Source organism: Phaethon lepturus, unplaced genomic scaffold (genome assembly GCF_000687285.1).
Source record: "Phaethon lepturus isolate BGI_N335 unplaced genomic scaffold, ASM68728v1 scaffold5189, whole genome shotgun sequence".
Classification (NCBI taxonomy): domain Eukaryota; kingdom Metazoa; phylum Chordata; class Aves; order Phaethontiformes; family Phaethontidae; genus Phaethon; species Phaethon lepturus.
In genome coordinates this window covers 24,552-42,499 of record NW_010561087.1, presented here as the reverse complement: position 1 = coordinate 42,499, position 17,948 = coordinate 24,552, and the positions used below count along the sequence as shown (strand labels likewise).

The 17,948-nt window shown below is 40.7% G+C and overlaps 1 protein-coding gene across 1 annotated transcript; it reads left to right on the top strand.

Annotated features, from left to right (window-relative positions):
* Positions 1 to 7,960: 7,960 nt before the first annotated feature.
* On the top strand, positions 7,961 to 16,912 carry IVNS1ABP (influenza virus NS1A binding protein). Its single transcript, XM_010293861.1, has 13 exons — positions 7,961 to 8,071; positions 8,405 to 8,574; positions 8,659 to 8,734; positions 9,548 to 9,721; positions 10,107 to 10,232; positions 11,625 to 11,732; positions 13,844 to 13,970; positions 14,491 to 14,715; positions 14,876 to 14,997; positions 15,196 to 15,322; positions 15,412 to 15,543; positions 15,700 to 15,873; positions 16,331 to 16,912. The coding sequence occupies exons 1-13, from the start codon at positions 7,961 to 7,963 to the stop codon at positions 16,582 to 16,584; spliced, it is 1,926 nt and encodes a 641-aa protein (XP_010292163.1). The 3' UTR covers positions 16,585 to 16,912.
* The last annotated feature ends 1,036 nt before the right edge of the window (positions 16,913 to 17,948 follow it).

Sequence of the window (17,948 nt, the reverse complement as noted above, 5' to 3'; positions counted from 1 at the left end):
GGCCGGTGGGGATGGCGTGTAGCCCCCAGCCCAGAAAATGTTGCCCACGCGTGTTGTTCCAAGGTCAGGCGCCTCGCCCAGTGCCACGCTGCCATCGCGTAGTGGCACCTTCCCTAAACCCTTACAGTAAGTAGGGGGAAAAGGCGAATCGCAGAAATCGCGCACTTTGAGTGAAAAAAAATAGACGTTTGGAGCTAAAGAACGTGTGCTGGCAGCTGGTTGCCAATGTCATGACCCTCCCTGTCATCTTACACCAGTTCTAGGAAATGGGAGATAATACAGCGAAAACAGTGGCTGTCAGTCCACATGAGTGCTTCTGGGGAAAGGTGATGAGTATGAATGACCAGAAGGGTTTGTGGTTGTGGTTTTTTGGGGGGTAGAAATACAGTATTTTCTGCCTGCATGCACAAATTTCCAGCAGCTTTTTAGAATTTTTCAGAGGTGCTACAAGGTCGAAAATATCTTTGCATTGGCAGCTTCACTGTTCCTTCACCCGGGATTCCCACAGACATAAAAACTGAATTGGTTATGATTTCATGCAGGGTAGAAAAACTGACGAAGTGAGAGGCGAGGCGTCAGAGTTATTTGCTAAGGAGAAGGATAGCAAGACCAGTGATAGACGAGTGGAAATTCAGTATTGTGTCTCTCTATTGTGGTTTGTGAACGAGAGGATTTTTTTGTTTGCAGTGATGGGTGTATAGACACCACATTTATTCTCTTCTGTCAGGGATCTGCAAAATAAGAAACCAAGCAGGATGTGGTCCTTTGATGGTGAGATTGGTTTAATTTTAGAAAGTGGATTTTGTAGCCAGAAGCCTGACTCCTGGAGCACAGGATGCAATAGTCAGGGAATAATGTCCAGTTAGGAAACAGTACTTCAGCTTCTGTCAATAGTTCTAATTTTGTTTTACTCAGCTTGGGTTCTTAAGGAGCAGGAGACAGTAAGAAAGGCAAAAACTGCCCAGAATGAGGGGTGGGAGACGATGACGACACACAAAGAAAAAAACCACCAGTTTGCTGTTTGTGTGACAAATGTTTGAAGAACTGTTGGGAAGTGTGTGTTAGTGAAAAAAAGAAACCGAGGGGGGGGGTGGGGGAGATGAGGAAAGAGCTCAGATTTTAAGAGCATGCATGTGAGGCAGAAGGTGGAAAAAGATGCGAAGATAAGGACTATGACAACAACAAAAAAAGTCTAACGTGGAAAAGGAAAAGAGGAAACACAGAACCAGTATGGAAGGGAGTTGTAATCACCAGTAAGTGCTCAGACTCAGTGGGACAGTATACCAAAAGCAGGGGGGATAGCCTTGGAAGTGAGTACTAAATGGGCAGCTGTGTGTTACAGCTGAGAGCTGTAGTTGAAAGAGCAGTAACATTCAAGCATAAAACCTGCTTCTCATAATTTTTTTAAGTCTACATACATAAACAAGTGTTTGAAAGAGCTCTCCCGGCTTGCTCTTTATAGAGGACAGTCCAAGTATTACATCTTCTTGGACTGCACATAAAAGATTTTGGAAAATGTCCATAGTACTTTTTCCTTCCCCTTCAATTCTTAAGCAGTGATAGCAAGTATTTTCTCCCCCTCTCCTTGCTGCTCAGGTGGGAGCACAACTGAGGTTGATTTATAGTGAAATAGAACAATTTTGTTTCCAAGTCATAGTTATCAATGAGACTAAATCTTTAGTGGAAAACAACTGAAAAGTGAATTTCTAAACCAAAATTGATATAAATTGTATGAGTCTTATTTTAAATCACTGGTGCAAAAAAGTTGAGCCTGTTTAGTGGCTTAAAGTATGTTGATATATGTCTTGGTCCATGATGTTTTGCCCAAATGCAAACTCAGATGTGAAAAGATCGTGTGCTTTGTACCTTAAATAAATGCTAATGTATGAAAGAAGATTTTTGAGGACTCTGGTTTTCTCTTCTGAAACAGGTAATGAACTACGAGTAGTCGTAGGTGTGACCTACATTTCTTCTGAACAAGGCTGTGAAAAGCCAGAAAGCCCACAGCAACTAAAAAGCACCAACTGTGGTGTTAAATTCCGTTTTGGTATCGCTGGATCCACAAGTGTAAATCAAGTGTCCATCATTGTATCAACAAATACTGACTTTTAATCAACAGATTAAAAAGTATCTCCCCCAAGTTAGTGTTTTACTTGTGAGTTGAAGAGGTAATGTCTTAATCTGACCAAAAAAAGTGTGTGCAAAATTGCACAAAGCAAGGACTTTGCTTACTTTTTTAAAATAAATACTGCATGTGGAAAGTACCAATGGGCTGTACTAAAGATCAGAGCTCTCAGGTGGGAGGAAAAATAAATGCTACCTGTGTTGTTAGGTCATGGGCAATGTGACTTTCGCCTCAGTTTGTGGCCCTGGGACCTGTTGTCTTGGTACCTCACCTGAGACCACAGCTCGTACATCCCCTGAAAGTGGCTCTGTGGTGGTGGAGAGTGCTAGGGTTAGGGTTTTTAGATCTTGCAGAAATTCAGAGTAATCATCATCCGGCGGGTTTTTCAAATGTTGGAATGTTTTCTGCAGCGAACAACTGTTTAAAAAGAAAATTGGGATGAACAGATCCTAAATTCTAAACGCAATTAACAATTTAAAGTGTATTAATTATGACATTTATTTGCTTTTGTAACTGGGCTAATCATATTTCAGTAGTATTTGCGTTTGCAAGATACACCTAAGAGGATAGTGTAGTGAAGGATGAGAAGACTTAGTATCATTGTTATTTAGGTGAGCCTTTTTAAATGCATCTTTAAATGTATATACAGTGAAATGGAAAAATGAGTTTAAAATGGGCAAATTTCTCTTCTGCAAGTCAGTTATGTGCAGCGAGTGTATCTTAGCGTGTGTTATGAGCCATGACTCTTCATGGTCCAGTGGTACGTATATGTAGCAAATGAGAATCTCAGTCTGTGCGTACCAGTAAGTGTTTAGGAAAGACAGTTTTTGGAACACAATTATGTTTAGATCGAATAACTGGGCAGACCTTTGAGTATGGGCATTCCTCTACTTGGGTACAGCTGTATCATTGAGGCACAGCACGTGAATAATGCTTCATGGTTTGTCTCAGTCCTCTGCAGTATTACACCTAACATGATTGACTCCTGATTGAAGGTGGTGCCTCCAGGCTCTATACTAGTATCCATCTTTGATATTAAAACTAGAATGGAAAACCACATTTTATATATCACTTTTTTTTTCCCCTTCGTTTTAAAAATAAGTGCAGGAAAAAGGCCTGCTCTCAAGTAAGAATTTTCTCAAATGGAATGTGGTGTTCCCATTATACAATGCTAATTCTGCAGCTTTAACATATTAAAATAATTGCATTTTGATGGTACTTGAAAAGTAATCATATCAGAGGCAACAGACTTCATGCTTTACCTAGTTGACAGTGATTTGTGAACATTTCACTTGGTTTAAAAAATTCGAAGTCCTGGAAAACTCTAAAAAAAGCTGCTGTCAGTTCTTGATGAGCTAGAGGGGAGTATAAGCAAGGTGGGGGGGAAAAGGTAGTGGTAAAGTTATTTAGATGCTTAAAGTAATTTAAGAAAGAATTTGTTCACTGTACCAGTTTATAACCTTTAATGCAGAAAACGCAGCATTCTTGGCTTTTCGTTGAATTTTGGCTGTTTGTTTGGCTTTTGTTCTAGCAGTAGTATACCAAACCAAAAAGAATGCAGAAAGTAATGAATATGCTTGTGCTATTTAATGCCATTTTGAGTAGTAAAATTAACATAACACACAACAGCACTGAAACTTTGTGGCAATAATTAAGATGTTCAAATTCTTAGATCTTCAGATTGGACAGTACTATTAGGTGCATAAATGCAAAATGTGTGGCTTTGACCTCCTGCCCAAAAGAGGACCTTAAAAGACAGATCTTCCATTTCAATACAGAATTATTCTGGATGTCCTTTATAGGTCTTGAAGGTCGTAAGCAAGTATATCAGGCAAAGTTAAAACGCTCACTTGAAATAAAGCCTTTCCATTACAGCAGAACATGACAAAACATGCCCAGAGAATGAACAAGGATGATTCTGGAATTTTGTTAAAATTCTTTGAATAGTTATTGTAACTTGTAATGTAACTTGAAATCGCCCCAAAGCCTCAGTACTGGTAATGAACAGCAATCACAATGAATGTTGAACGGGGGAATGCGTAATAGGATGCGCGAGCAGACTGGTAGCCCGTTTGTCTGCACTGTGGTAGCAATATATAACTTGCTTTGGCAATTGCGGACCTCATTTAACAAGAGAACTTCTTTGAGGGATCTGGCAGTCGAGACGAAGCTGATTTAAAACCCATGTGAGCAAGGTGGATGATCTGGTGTGCGATGTGTCCCTTTCTGCTCGGAATCAAGCAAGTGGTGACTGGGTTGGTCCAAGCCTTTTCACCAAAATGGTCTGACGCAGTACCAACCACCCAGTGCAACACCTGCCTGGAACTCAGAGCTTGTCTCCCTTGACTTTCCTCTTTAGGTGCCTGCTGTAGTTCGCGTTTGGCTAGGTAAGTCTTGCTGTCTCTCGATCATTCCTAGAGCAGAAATGGAAGGTTTGAAACCTGAAATGATAAAGTCAGAGGTCTCTTGGCGATAATTCCCTTGTACGTTCGTGTATAGGCTTGGTGAAGTGTAACTTCAAATACATTGTTAAAACTTCTTTCTAAGCTAATTTGTTGCAACTCTTGTGTTGAAATAATAACCTCTGCATCTCTGAACAACAGAACGTTTCAGCTGAGGTGAATCTTTGGAGAAAGTGTGGACAGCAGACTGTTTGCTTCTGTTTTTGAGAAGTGAAATGTTTTCATTGCTCTAGAAACTGAGAAAGTTATACCAATTGTGCCAACAAGACAAGTGTTGACTTCCAAATGCTTTGTTAAATACTCTTTGGTAAATAGAGCTTGGTTTCAGTTTCATAACTTGTCTGTAGGATTATAAAAAGAACATATGTTTACTCTATGGAGATTTTGTCCTAGCAAAGTATGCTGACATTAAAGTACATTGTAGAGAGGCGTAGTCCCTGGGGTACTGTTCCCGTAGTGCACCCTGCGTTAGTGAGTACTGTATGACAGACACCACTGCTGCTCTGGAGCAGTTGTTTCCTTCTTTGTATGTATGTGTTTGTGTTTGTTCTAGTAACCAAAGTTAATTAACATTCATTCTTTCTACCTGGTTATCTGCTGGCTGAAATACTCAGTCTTCAGGTTTGCAAGAAGCTTGCGGGATGGAAGGAGCTTTCCTGTGGAGCTGGTATGTTGTGGGATAATGCCCCCTGCTGCTCTTGGGAATCAGCCTCGCTTGAGCTGCTCAGCTACTTAAGAGACCAAGGGAGGGACAGCTTCTGCCAAAATGACCCCGTGTGTAAGTGCTGGCCAGGCAGTAGGGTCGTGAGACTCTCTTGCTACTACATAGGTGACTTTTAATTCTCGACGTGGAGAAACAAGCTGCAGCTATTTTTAGGAAACCTGATTCCCGATGTGGCATTTAATCTGTAGATACAGATATAGTTTTGGAACTGCAGTGGGGAACTCAAGTGGATGAAGTGGTCAATGTTTTCCCAAGGTGGCATCAGGGTCATGGAAAGTTCCAGGGTGGGTGTTTGTTGCCTGTTCCCTCCCCACTGCTGCTCCTCCTCCTCTTCTCCTCCCCTCCCAGAAAAAGCCTGGCATAAACAGCCCACCAGCATGCAGAATCCCAACAAAGCTACCCCAGTCTGCACTGCCGGTGCAGAACTTGACTAGAACTTAACAGATTATGTTCTCAGGGTAGCAAGGAGACTTTTTATCATATTGTCGAAATTGTGATTTCTGACTTTGTACATTTTTTTTGGAAGTACCGGAGACTGGAGACATGCTCAGTCATTTCAGACATGTCCTTAATCCATTTTCAGTCCATTTTAGGCATTCAGTAGAAGAAGGCTATAAGTAGATGAATACAGGAAAAGCAAAAGGTAGGAGGCATGTGGATTGGTTTCTTTCTTTAAAATGTAGTCATTTTTGTTGTGTTACTTACGAGTTATCTACTCATGGAAGCAAGCAATAATGATCCAGGTATAGGAAGTGCTGAAGGTTAGAGTTGGTAAGGAATTGTCTAAAAATGGGATTCAGTTCTTCTAACTTTTTTCCTAAGCACTAATTTAGTGGCTTTCTTGTTTCTGTGGGTATAAAAATTGATGTGGTTGACCTCTTGTTAGGCACAAGAATGTATTGGTGTCAATATGGAAGTTTTCATGCTGTTGTCTTTGTGAAGAAGAATTGTTCGTTTGGGCCAGGAACTTCGGCTCTAAGAGACTGTTAAAGTTGCATCTGAAATACATGGTAGTACTGTCTATTGTCCTTACTTGATAACTTCTCCTTTATTGCAGATTATGATGCATGATTATCACAGAAGAAATTCATGTCTATAGCTCTTAAGGACTTGATTACATCATCTTCAAGCCTGATAGTTTTGGGATCCGTATCGCAGCTGCAAAGACAGGTCTGCTTTTGCATTTCAACAAACATCTTCCCTGTCAGAAGATACTGAAACCGAAGTGCTCTGTTTTAACGCAGTAATACCATTGGATTATTTTAAGACCTCCCAGTTAAAAATTTGCAGTAATATATTTGCTAGGTAAGTTGATACGTATACAACAGTTAGTACTTTTGCTGAAATTCTGCAGCTTTAAAACCTTGCTGTCCTTTTTTAATAAAACACAACAAGCAAAAGTGTATACAAATTGATAATAATTTTTGTAAGTAATATAGTTTTTGCTGGCTTAGGGTGAAATGCTTTCAGTAGCATTGCATTTAAAATAAATGGATTACCACTAGAATTATTTTGTGTAGGGCTTGCTATTTTTATCACTGATTTTTGCTATCCACTTTCTCTGTTTGTGATTTTTCCTTGTTTAGTCTCATCTTCAGAATTTTCTTAAAGTTCAGATGGAAATGTAAGTTGTTGCTGGTAACATTAGTAGCATCCCACATATTCTTTCTTCTAAAATGGTTGAGGAAAGTATACTTTTATACTGCTAACGTACTCATGTTAGCAGCTCAAACTTACAAATCCGATTTAAAAAAAAAAAAAATTATTTCAAATTCATTAGGTCACTTCAGGGTTGTATTTTACTATTCTTAATTAGCTTCCTAGTTGTAGAGTGGACTTTTCCTAAAAGTGCTTAGCTAAAAAAAGAATTGCTTAAAATGACCTATAAAATAGCCTCCAAATTCAAAAGTTAGTGTCCTGGAGTTATTCTTCCAGTCTTGGCCCAATTTAGCTAAGGTGGTATGTTTGTATATGGGCAAGATCTTCAGGGGAAGTTGTTTTAACTTCATGATGACTTAAAATACACGTTCGTTGTTCAGAATGTATTTAATTGTCTGCTTTGTTGGTGCTAATGTTCTTTCATGTCTTCCAGCTACTCTAAAATATTTAATTAAGTAATTACTCATAAAATTAAATAAAAAATTGTTTCTGTAGCTATCCTTCTACTTCACTAGTCACTTAAATTCTCAGTTCTTATTTTTCAACGTAGCTGGTTTTTGGGTCTGTGCAAAAAATGAAGCTGACTAGTATGACATATTTCATGCAGTGAGCAGAAAATAGTGGTGAATCTTCCAAATCTCATCTTTATAGAAAGGAATAAAGCTTCTTGTGTAATCCAGTGGTTTCCACCTTGCTCCCACGGAGCTAGTGCAGGTTCAGCGCGTAGTTTTGGAGTTGGTACTTACTGAAATGATGTGGATAAGTTAAAAGTTGTGGCCTCGCTCTCTGAAAATCATTAATGCAGTCAATCCAAAGGATTGTTGGCAGCAGCAGCAGTACTCTTACAGGCTTTTTTTGAGATGGATTTTTTTGTTTAATTCCCCATGAATGTTTGTTTGCAGATAACATGCTAATAGTACTTCTGTACTGAAGCAAAATGCTGTCTCTCTGAACTGTATACATTCTGTTTTCAGCCAGACCAACACCAAAATGATTCCTAACGGATATTTGATGTTTGAAGATGAAAACTTCATCGAGTCATCTGTTGCCAAACTAAATGCCTTACGTAAAAGTGGTCAGTTCTGCGATGTCCGTCTCCAGGTAACTTCTTTCTGTCCAAGTATGATGGTTGAATGCAGCGGGGTTTTTGCTACGCTGTGTAATGCTGTGTGCCTCATTGATTGTGAGGCATGATACTTTAGAATGATTTTTCTAGAAAATGCATGCTTAAAAAAAATAAAAATCAGATATACTTTGAGAGAAGCGATGCTAACATTTATTTCAGCTGACATAAATTGGAGACTGTATTGATTTGAAAAATTGATTTGAACTGTGACATTCACTTGGGTAGGCCTTTATACTATTATAATACAAACGTACTTGAAAAAAAATTCTTACCAGCATGTGGGTTTCTTACTTGTGTTTTAAATAAAGGTATGTGGACATGAGATGTTGGCGCATCGAGCCGTGCTAGCTTGCTGCAGTCCCTACTTGTTTGAAATCTTCAATAGTGATAGCGATTCTCATGGAATTTCCCATGTTAAATTTGATGACCTCAATCCAGAAGCTGTTGAAGTTCTGTTGAATTATGCCTATACTGCTCAGTAAGTAGTTTTCACAGAAACTAGAGAAAGTAGATTTTAATCTAAAAAATCAAAATAAGGAAGATAAATTTCTTTCTTTAATAGGTTAAAAGCTGATAAAGAACTAGTGAAAGATGTATACTCTGCGGCAAAGAAGTTGAAGATGGAGAGAGTTAAGCAGGTACAGTTGTCAGCTCTTCCAGAAGTCCATTCTGCTTTCTCAGGCTGACAGTGTTGTGCTTTTTGGTGTTAATGAGATAAAGAATGATTATTCTGTGGAAAAAGCACTCAGTGGATTAAGCTTCTTCACATGTTCCTTAGCATTGTAGTGATTTGAGTGAAGTTGGTATGTATCTATTCCACTTGTCTTATCTTTGTGCTGAAGGGTTCTCTGAAGTTACGGTTTGTATTTGTGCACCCGTATAAGCAAAACGGCTTCTGAATCGTAGTTAGTGACATACCTTCAGGTTCTGGAAGCAGTGGTGTGTTTGGTTGTCTTGGGGGGCATAATTAAACCTATACATCTGCAGCACTGATACGTGAAAAAAGAATAATCCACTCACTCTTGAACATAAGTTTGGTAGAGCTTGACTTTAGAAATACTTACTCTTGCTGCAAATGGGGATCTGTTGGACAAGGGAATTGTCTCGCTTGACTGCAGATAAGGAGTTTTGAATAGGCGTTCAACAGAAAAGCGTGGGTTCAGTGTATATGTGAGTAGCAGTGGAATGTGTATGACTCTTAATATACGCATATTCCTATGGAAGCCAACATTTATGGTGGTGTTGGGTTGACGGTTGGACTTGATGATCTTAAAGGTCTTTTCCAACCTTAATGCTTCTATGATTTCATTTACAGCTCTAGTGGGGATGACAACAGACAGTTGCTATTCTGCAGTTAGAAAACAGCTCTTGCTATATGTTGGGGTGGGTAATTTGAACATAGAAAAATCTTGTCTACTTGTAAACTAAGATGCAGCTTTTTTCCCTAAAAGGTTTGTGGTGACTACTTGCTCTCCAAGATGGATGTTCAGAGCTGCATCTCTTACCGAAACTTTGCAAGTTGTATGGGAGACTCGCGTTTGTTGAACAAGATCGATGGCTACATTCAGGAACATCTTTTACAGATTTCAGAACAGGAAGAATTTCTCAAACTTCCACGGTTAAAGGTTAGCTTAAGTTTGTAGACTTCTTGCTGGAATGTGATTTGCAAAACGCAACCCAAGGAGCAACTATTATGGCTTCCTTTTTGGGAGTAGGACAGCTTGGTGTACTGACTTTTACCAATAATGTGAAAATTCTGGAAATGTATATAGTATTCACACTACTGTGAACTGTAACTGTAGGGAATACCTACTATCATCCTTTCTAAGCATAAAAGATAAGTGCAATTGTACTTAGATGTGCTTCCTGGTTTCAGTGGCATAGGCTGAAAGCTCCTCATAGATGACGTTTTCTAGCCCTGCACTAAAGTGAGAGTAATGCTTACTATGTATAGTATGCTACAAATAGGAGGGCAATAGAGTAAATCGTCCTTTCCTCTTCTAATTCAAGCTTGAAGTAATGCTGGAAGACAATGTTGGCCTACCCAGCAATGGCAAATTGTACACAAAGGTAATCAACTGGGTACAACGGAGCATCTGGGAGAATGGAGACAGCCTGGAAGATCTAATGGAAGAGGTTAGTCTTTAAGAAAATGGGATTAAACACCTTTTTTTTTTTTTTTAAACAATAAACCCAACAAAGTCAATATGAAGGATGATCCCTTTTTCTTTTAATTTTTTTATTTTTCACTTTTTTTAACTATCACCCTAAAGAATTTAAATTTTACTGTAGGTACCCCTAAGCTGAGAAACTGGGGGGGTGTTCAGGTGAGCTGAATGAACTGTTCAGTCTGGTCTTCCGCTTTCCTTTTTTGCTCACTATGTGCTGTATAGTAACCTCAAAGTGGCGTGTATCTTGCTTTAGAATTGGGGAGGTGGTACTGAAACTTGCTGTAGATTCTTGATGTTTTCCTTTGCAGGTTTTGCTTGTAAATGCGAAGTAGGTAAAAGTTTCTAATGGTTGTTCCTCCCCGTTGATTTATCTCCCCATAGGTTTATTAACAAAACTAGGATACCAAGGCTGAAGAACCAAGAAGAAACCTCAAGTGTATTGACACGTACAGAAGCAGCAGTCCTGCCCCAGTTCTCCTAAGAAAATCCGCTGTGGGCAGAGAACGATGATGATGATTTAATGGTGTTTACTTACTCCTTTACAGGATACATTCTTTTAAGTTGTGTGTTATTAAATGGCTTTACTCATGAATACTAATACTAGATGTAGCCTGGGCAGTTTTTAATGGAAAAATGAGCGGGGAATCTAAATTTTTAATTGGCTGGAGAAAATGGATTTTACAGAAACCCATGAAACATCAACATTTTCCCAGTTATTACAAGCACGATAGATCTTCAGCAACACTTGTATAGGTGAAAGTACATGCTGATACTGTCATATATTCTCAAGTATATATTTCCTCTTGGAAAAACTGATTTTAAAAGCTTTAATCGTGTTGCAATTCAGATGCATTTCATTGAAACAATTGCATCTGATACTCAGTTGTGGACAACAGTTTCCTCCAGAACTTAAATTTGTGTTGTCTTCCCTCATCCCCATACATTTCTCTTAGAGTCCACTGTTGGTTTCTCTTTAACTTTTTTTGATCGAGATAAATATGCGTATTTCTCAAAGCAGAAAACTTGTTTGCGGGGATAACGAAAATGCTTGCATGAGATTGTGAATTTGTGTAATTCTGCGAATTAATGTGCCTCTTGCTTGTCTAATGTTTCTGTGCTGGACAAACAGTAGAAGTCCTTGGAAAACGAAGATTTCTCTCAAGCTGGGAAAGTAAGGAACCTTCATCCAATGTTTGAAGATTGCCACCATGACATCTGCTTCCTTTTAGTTTTGTCATTCTGCTAGATTGAGATGAGCTGACGAGAAGTATGCTGGCGACTGCCTTTTGTAATCTGCCTGTAGCTAAGTAGCAATGGAGACAGTAGCCACATGGGTATTCTGTTGTTGTTTTTGCAGGTTCAAACGCTGTACTACTCAGCTGATCACAAGCTGCTTGATGGAAATCTGCTAGATGGACAGGCTGAGGTGTATGGCAGTGATGATGACCACATTCAGTTTGTGCAGGTACAAATTGCAGACAGCCTGAGGTAACCCCAGATAGACTGGAGCAGTTTACAGCACACCTGAAGTCTTGTGTACTGTAGCAGAGAAGGCAGGAGTGGCTTTAACAGATAAATACGTGACGAGAAAGTATCTTTCTCGAAACTGCTGGAGGCAATGGTGTAGTCTCTGCTTCTGTTTTTTAGGCAGACTCCAAGCCTTTCCAAAACGGAGTGCTTTAGGTTTGACTTCACAATAAATCTTGGGCTGTTAGAAGAAAGAAGAGGTAGAAGAGCAGTCAGCTGTAGCAAGTCAGCTGTGGCTTTGTAGGGGTATTTAAGAAACTGTAAAGAATCATGGACTGCTTGGCTTGCAGTGGAGAACGGCTTATGCATCTGTTAAGTTTTGGCACAGAGAAGGATTCCAGACATAAGTTCTAATCCTTCAGCTGCCGGCATCCACTTCTTTTGTTCAGCTGCACTGGTAACGTGCAAGAGAGAGAGAAAAAAGCAGCAGTAGGTAACTTCTGATCTAGAGACAGATGATGCTCTGACTCTGTACAAGTCTTGTGCTTTTTGAGATCATACTTCTTTTTTTTAGCTCTAGCCAGATACAGTAATTCTTAACTCCTGAAAAATGCACAGCTTAGCACAATGGAGGCTGTTTAAGAAACAAAGAATAAACAGAGGCTCATAGATGTAAGTTATCAATTGCTTTATACAAATTCAGGTTGTTTAAATTCACTGAGTTAAAATATTACAACAGATTTGCTTCTAACTCGTAACAGTGGAATGTGCTGATAACGAAAGTATACTACTTGAAATTTTTAGCTAACGTTTATGTAAAGTACTCTCCATCCCAGAACATGGATTTTTAGAATGAAAAGAAAGGAAAATGAAAAGCCAGCTAATTTTGCAGTTTCTTAATTGTTTTTAGTAAGCCTTTACAGACTTCACCACCTTTGGATACTACTCCTTGTAATACTTAAAGGCTGAGTGGTGAACGTTCAAAAAGTTCATTTCTAGAAATCAGGCCAAGAGTTCCCAACTTTTTCTTTTTAAAAATTCTTTCTGATAATAAGGATTGCCAACTTAAGAAATTCTAAACAGCTGAGAGAATTAACACCAGAAAACCCATAGATGACAGTTCTGGAAAAACTGTAACTTTTTGAATTACAAAAGTTTGTAATTTCTGTGACTGTCGCGGCTATGTAAGGATGAGGGAATAAGCTGTTAACAAAAATGGTATCCACAACTGAATTGGTTTTCATGGTGAGCTGAGTAGAGCAGTCAAACTCTTCTGTGTAAGGTTATGTGCACGTTAGATAATGTATTTCAGAAGCCTTATGACAGTTTCCATAGAGATCAGACTCCGGGGAACTGTGCAAGCGTTGTAAACTTGGTCCTGTGGTCATAAACTTTGCTGCTAAACAGAATAGAGAGAGCGTTAACTTTTTGTGTTTGGTTCTTAGGATTCAGGAAAAGTCTGAACAACCCAACCAACTGTGCAGCGTAATCTGAAATGTGAAATTTGGGGGGTTTTCTTAATTGAGCAAAATAATGTAAGCTACAGTATAAATTTAATTGAAGAAGAAAAGAAAGCAGAAATCTCCTGTTAGTGGGAAGTACCGAGGGAGTAAAATCCAAGAAACAACTAATCTGAGCACAGAGAGGAAGTGAGGCGAAATTAATTTGTCTTCAGGGAATGAAGAGAATAGTTAATTCACTTCCAAATGGCATTATATAATTAACTCCAGTTCCAGAAGCAGAGCTTGTGAGTAAGGCTTCTGGTTTGTAGATCAGTTCTCTCCAAACAGATGTAGGTTTTTCCTTACATTTGAAAATCCTGCTAGTAATGCATACTCTCTTCTAGGCGTTTGAACTGATTTCTAGTCAGACGCCAGCAGTATAAAGGTGCAGTCTTTAGTACCAAGGTAGGATGTAGGGTGGTTTTTGGCCACTGCAGCTGAGTAGGCAAGATGTTCCGTTGAAAATTGAGGTGTGCTATAAATGACGCTCTGCGGAGGTGGTAGACGAAGTGTTCTCTTGAGTAGTTCTGCATCAGCTCGGAGACACAAAGGTAAAAGGAGGTGTAGTCTCTGGCTAGGTTTCTGTAGCTGCCTTTTGATTTTGCAGAAGAAGCCACCACGTGAGAATGATCACAAGCAGATTAGTAGCAGCTCCTCTGGAAGTCTTTCTCCAAATGCTACTGTTCAGAGTCCTAAACACGAGTGGAAAATCATTGCTTCAGAGAGAACTTCGAGTGAGTAACTGGGGCAGGGTTTGCCTAAAAGATGCGTCTAGTGTTGTGTACCTCCCAGTCCCTGGGGATTTCCTTCAACATCTGTAAGAAATGCAGAGCGGCTTTTTCTTACTGATGATACAAATCCAGTAATTTGTGGGATGTTTCTAACATAACTGGGATCGCTTACATCTTGATTCCTTATGGACAAAGTCATCCCAAATCCCGTGGTGTGTACAGTTTACCCAGAAAGTCCTAAGGAGGTAGGCGGTCTCTGAGCAGTTAACAGAGCTATTTGCTGTGTGTGTGCGATGCGACTGTCTCCTAGCACGCCTTCAGATTGCTGTCTTATGTCCTTTGAGCACTGTATTAACAATCTGGAACTCGTATTTGTCAGTAACTAGGCTAACGCTTGGAACCAGTAACCAGGAAGAATCAAGTTTTCACACTTACAAGGGCAGAAGCCTAACCAGAAGACCCTACTTGGCATTCGCCTAAAATTTCATTATGTTGGTGGTCTCTCCTTTTCTCCTGACGACAGGTAACACCTACCTGTGTCTTGCTGTTCTGGATGGTGTGCTGTGTGTGATATTCCTGCATGGCCGTAACAGCCCTCAGAGCTCTCCCACGAGCACGCCGCGCCTGCTGAAGAGTCTGAGTTTTGAGCTCCAACCAAATGATATCGTAGAGAAGCCCATGTCTCCGATGCAGTATGCTCGGTCTGGACTGGGCACAGCCGAACTTAACGGCAAGCTAATCGCTGCAGGTAAAAGAAACAGTAACCATTCTTTAAACAACTTGCTTAGTTGGGGCTGGGAGAACACAGTGGCTTCCTAACTCTGTCCCCTGTGTTAGTGTCAGGGTTCTTCTAACGTCAAAGCACTCGGTCTTTGGAAATGTGATACCCTCTAATCTTGTCCTTTTAGGTGGATATAACAGAGAGGAGTGTTTGCGCACAGTGGAATGCTACGATCCGCAAAAGGACACTTGGACTTTCATTGCGCCGATGAGAACGCCGAGAGCTCGGTTCCAGATGGCAGTTTTAATGGTGTGTGGTGGGGGGGAGATCAGACGAAACGTGACGTTACGTAAATGTAGGTGGGACAAACAGAGCCACCTTTACAAAACGGTAACAGAAGTTGCTTAATTGTAGCTACAGGTTTACATAAAGTGCTAATGATTTGAATTGTTGTGTGCTTAGATGCGAAGCGGGTATTTTCATTTTTTTTTTTTTTCTTCCATTTAGGGGCAGCTCTATGTTGTGGGTGGGTCAAATGGTCACTCTGATGACCTGAGCTGTGGAGAAATGTATGAGCCAGAAATAGATGACTGGACTCCTGTTCCAGAACTGAGAACCAATCGCTGCAATGCAGGTAACACATCTGCGGTTGATGGACTGTTGTTTTTTTTTTTAAATTTATTCGCTTATTAGCTTATTTATTATTCTTTCCTATGTGACTAGGAGTGTGTGCCCTGAATGGAAAGCTGTACATTGTTGGTGGTTCGGATCCTTATGGCCAAAAGGGACTTAAGAACTGTGATGTGTTTGATCCTGTCACAAAATCGTGGACGAGCTGTGCTCCCCTTAATATCCGTAAGTTTGCCATGTAGTTTGAGGGGATGGGAGGGAAAGGGCAATGGCAAAGCTGAAGCTTCAAACCAAGCAAAAAAAACCCCAGACCTGTTCAGGTTTCAGCCCCTGTGGCGCACTGTTACGTGCGGGGCTGTAACTCCTGGTGTTTGGTTGTAGGGAGACATCAGTCTGCTGTGTGCGAGCTGGGCGGGTATTTATACATCATTGGAGGAGCGGAGTCGTGGAACTGCCTGAACAGCGTGGAGCGTTACAATCCAGAGAACAACACTTGGACCCTGATGGCGCCCATGAACGTGGCTCGTCGAGGAGCTGGAGTGGCTGTTCGTGACGGTAGGCTTCCCAGGCTTAAGCCACCTCTTGTGCTTGATGATGCCAATAGAATGCACAGCTGCGTTCCTTCTCGGGGAGGAGACAGTACAGTAAGAACCGGGCTGTGCCTCCAGTTTTAATTAAAAACTGTAACTAGAAAAACAAAAAACTCTTGATTTTGTTTTGGGACATTCCCCAACCCCCCCTTTCTTTCTCAAAACATCACCATGCAGCTTCAGCAACTGCATCTGTTTGAATCTGGACTTCGCACTTACTCGGAAATAACTTCCAGTCAGTTCTAATGACGCAGAGACCCCAAGCAGGTGAATACTGTCGCTTCAGACCTTGAATAGGGCAAAGGTTTCTGATGGAAAACCTGAAGTTCCTTCGTTTTTGGCTCGATTTGTCTCCCCGGAAAGGAGGCTGCGTCTGGCCTGGTGCTTAGTGGTGAAAGGTTTGCTTTGTTTCCTTTTGCTAGGAAAGCTCTTTGTTGGTGGAGGCTTTGATGGCTCTCACGCGGTGAGCTGCGTGGAGATGTACGACCCCGCTAAGAACGAGTGGAAGATGATGGGAAGCATGACTACTCCGAGGAGCAACGCCGGCATTGCGACGGTGGCCAACACTATTTATGCAGTTGGGGGATTTGATGGCAACGAATTCTTGAACACGGTTGAAGTCTACAATCCGGAGTCAAATGAATGGAGCCCCTACACAAAAATTTACAAGTTTTAAGTGAATTAAATTCCCTTTTCAAACTAACAGGCTTAGTGATGTAATTGTGTTTTAGTAGAGGTACACATGTGAATAGGGTTGGGGAGGGCATAGATGTTGCCAACAGCAACACAGAGCTTTTGCATATTGCATATTAACGTGCTGTACATACTTATTTTGGAAAGAATACCAAGATGAAGGGTTTTTTTGTGTGTTTTAGAACTTGTTTTAGGGTTGTTGGTTTGTTCTTGTGTTTTTTAAGATTTTGAAGATAATGCAAGAGGCACTAGACTGGGCATATCACTTCAGGAGCTTCCCCCAGTGTTTGTTTTGTCCCTTTGCACATTAAATGACTTTTCCTGTAGGCTCTGTTCTTGGGGCAGGGAGTGTAAGGTTTATGGGGGATCGTTTTTTTCATCGGGCCTTGTTTTCCTTCAGTAACTGGAACAATCTGTAACAAAAAGCCTTATTTAAATAGATATAATGGCTATTTTTTTTATTAAAAAAGCTGACATGCCTGCCAATACCTTATCTTTTATGATTGCCTTTTTATAATGGTTTTTATATACTCAGCAGAGTATTTTATCTGTTGACATGAAAACGGCAGATAAATGGTGATTGATGTGAAGAGACAACCTTGGAGTCCGCAGAGCCGGAGTACCGCTGTACCCAGCCTCTCCGCTTTTCCCTCCGCTACACTGTGGTAACTTTGGCCGCAACGGGTTCCTCAGAGCTGAATGGCGTTTCTGAACGTGACATAGCTGTGACTTTCTAGGATGGGAAAACTATTTTGGCTCCAGCTATTTTGACGAAGACGCAGAGGGCGCTTTCTGTACAGCAGTTTTGTTACGACGGGTGAGCTCACCTTTGTAAGACCGAAACTTCAGCGCAGAGGGTGGTTCTTGTGGTTTTTAAACTCTTGCCAGTTGGCAATGAAAATGTATTCATCTGATTAGTAACTGTCTTAAATTTATTTTTCTAATATTACAAGTTGAAAGTGTGATAGAAGATGCATAACTTGGTTTCGTATGTGCCCATAGTACTATGTTTGAGTTCACTTCCTCTGTTCACGGGGGCAGGGAGGGCTTGGTGTCTCGTGTGTAGTGCTGCACATCTAATGCCTGGTGCCAGAACCAGCACTGGCCGCTTGCTGCCGATGCAAACACATTAAAGGTACCTTGTGGGAAATCCTCGCACCACAGGCTTGCCGTGGCGTGTCTTTGTGTCCTTTTCTTTAACAAGCCTAAAATAGACATTTCAAAGGGATGCAGGTTTAAGACAGCAAGGCAGAAGTGCTGCTGATGCCCCGGGCCTGCAATGTTGCCCTCCAGAAGTGGGGGTGATGGTCTCTGAGCACAGAGCCAGCTGCCCTGGAGAGACTTAAC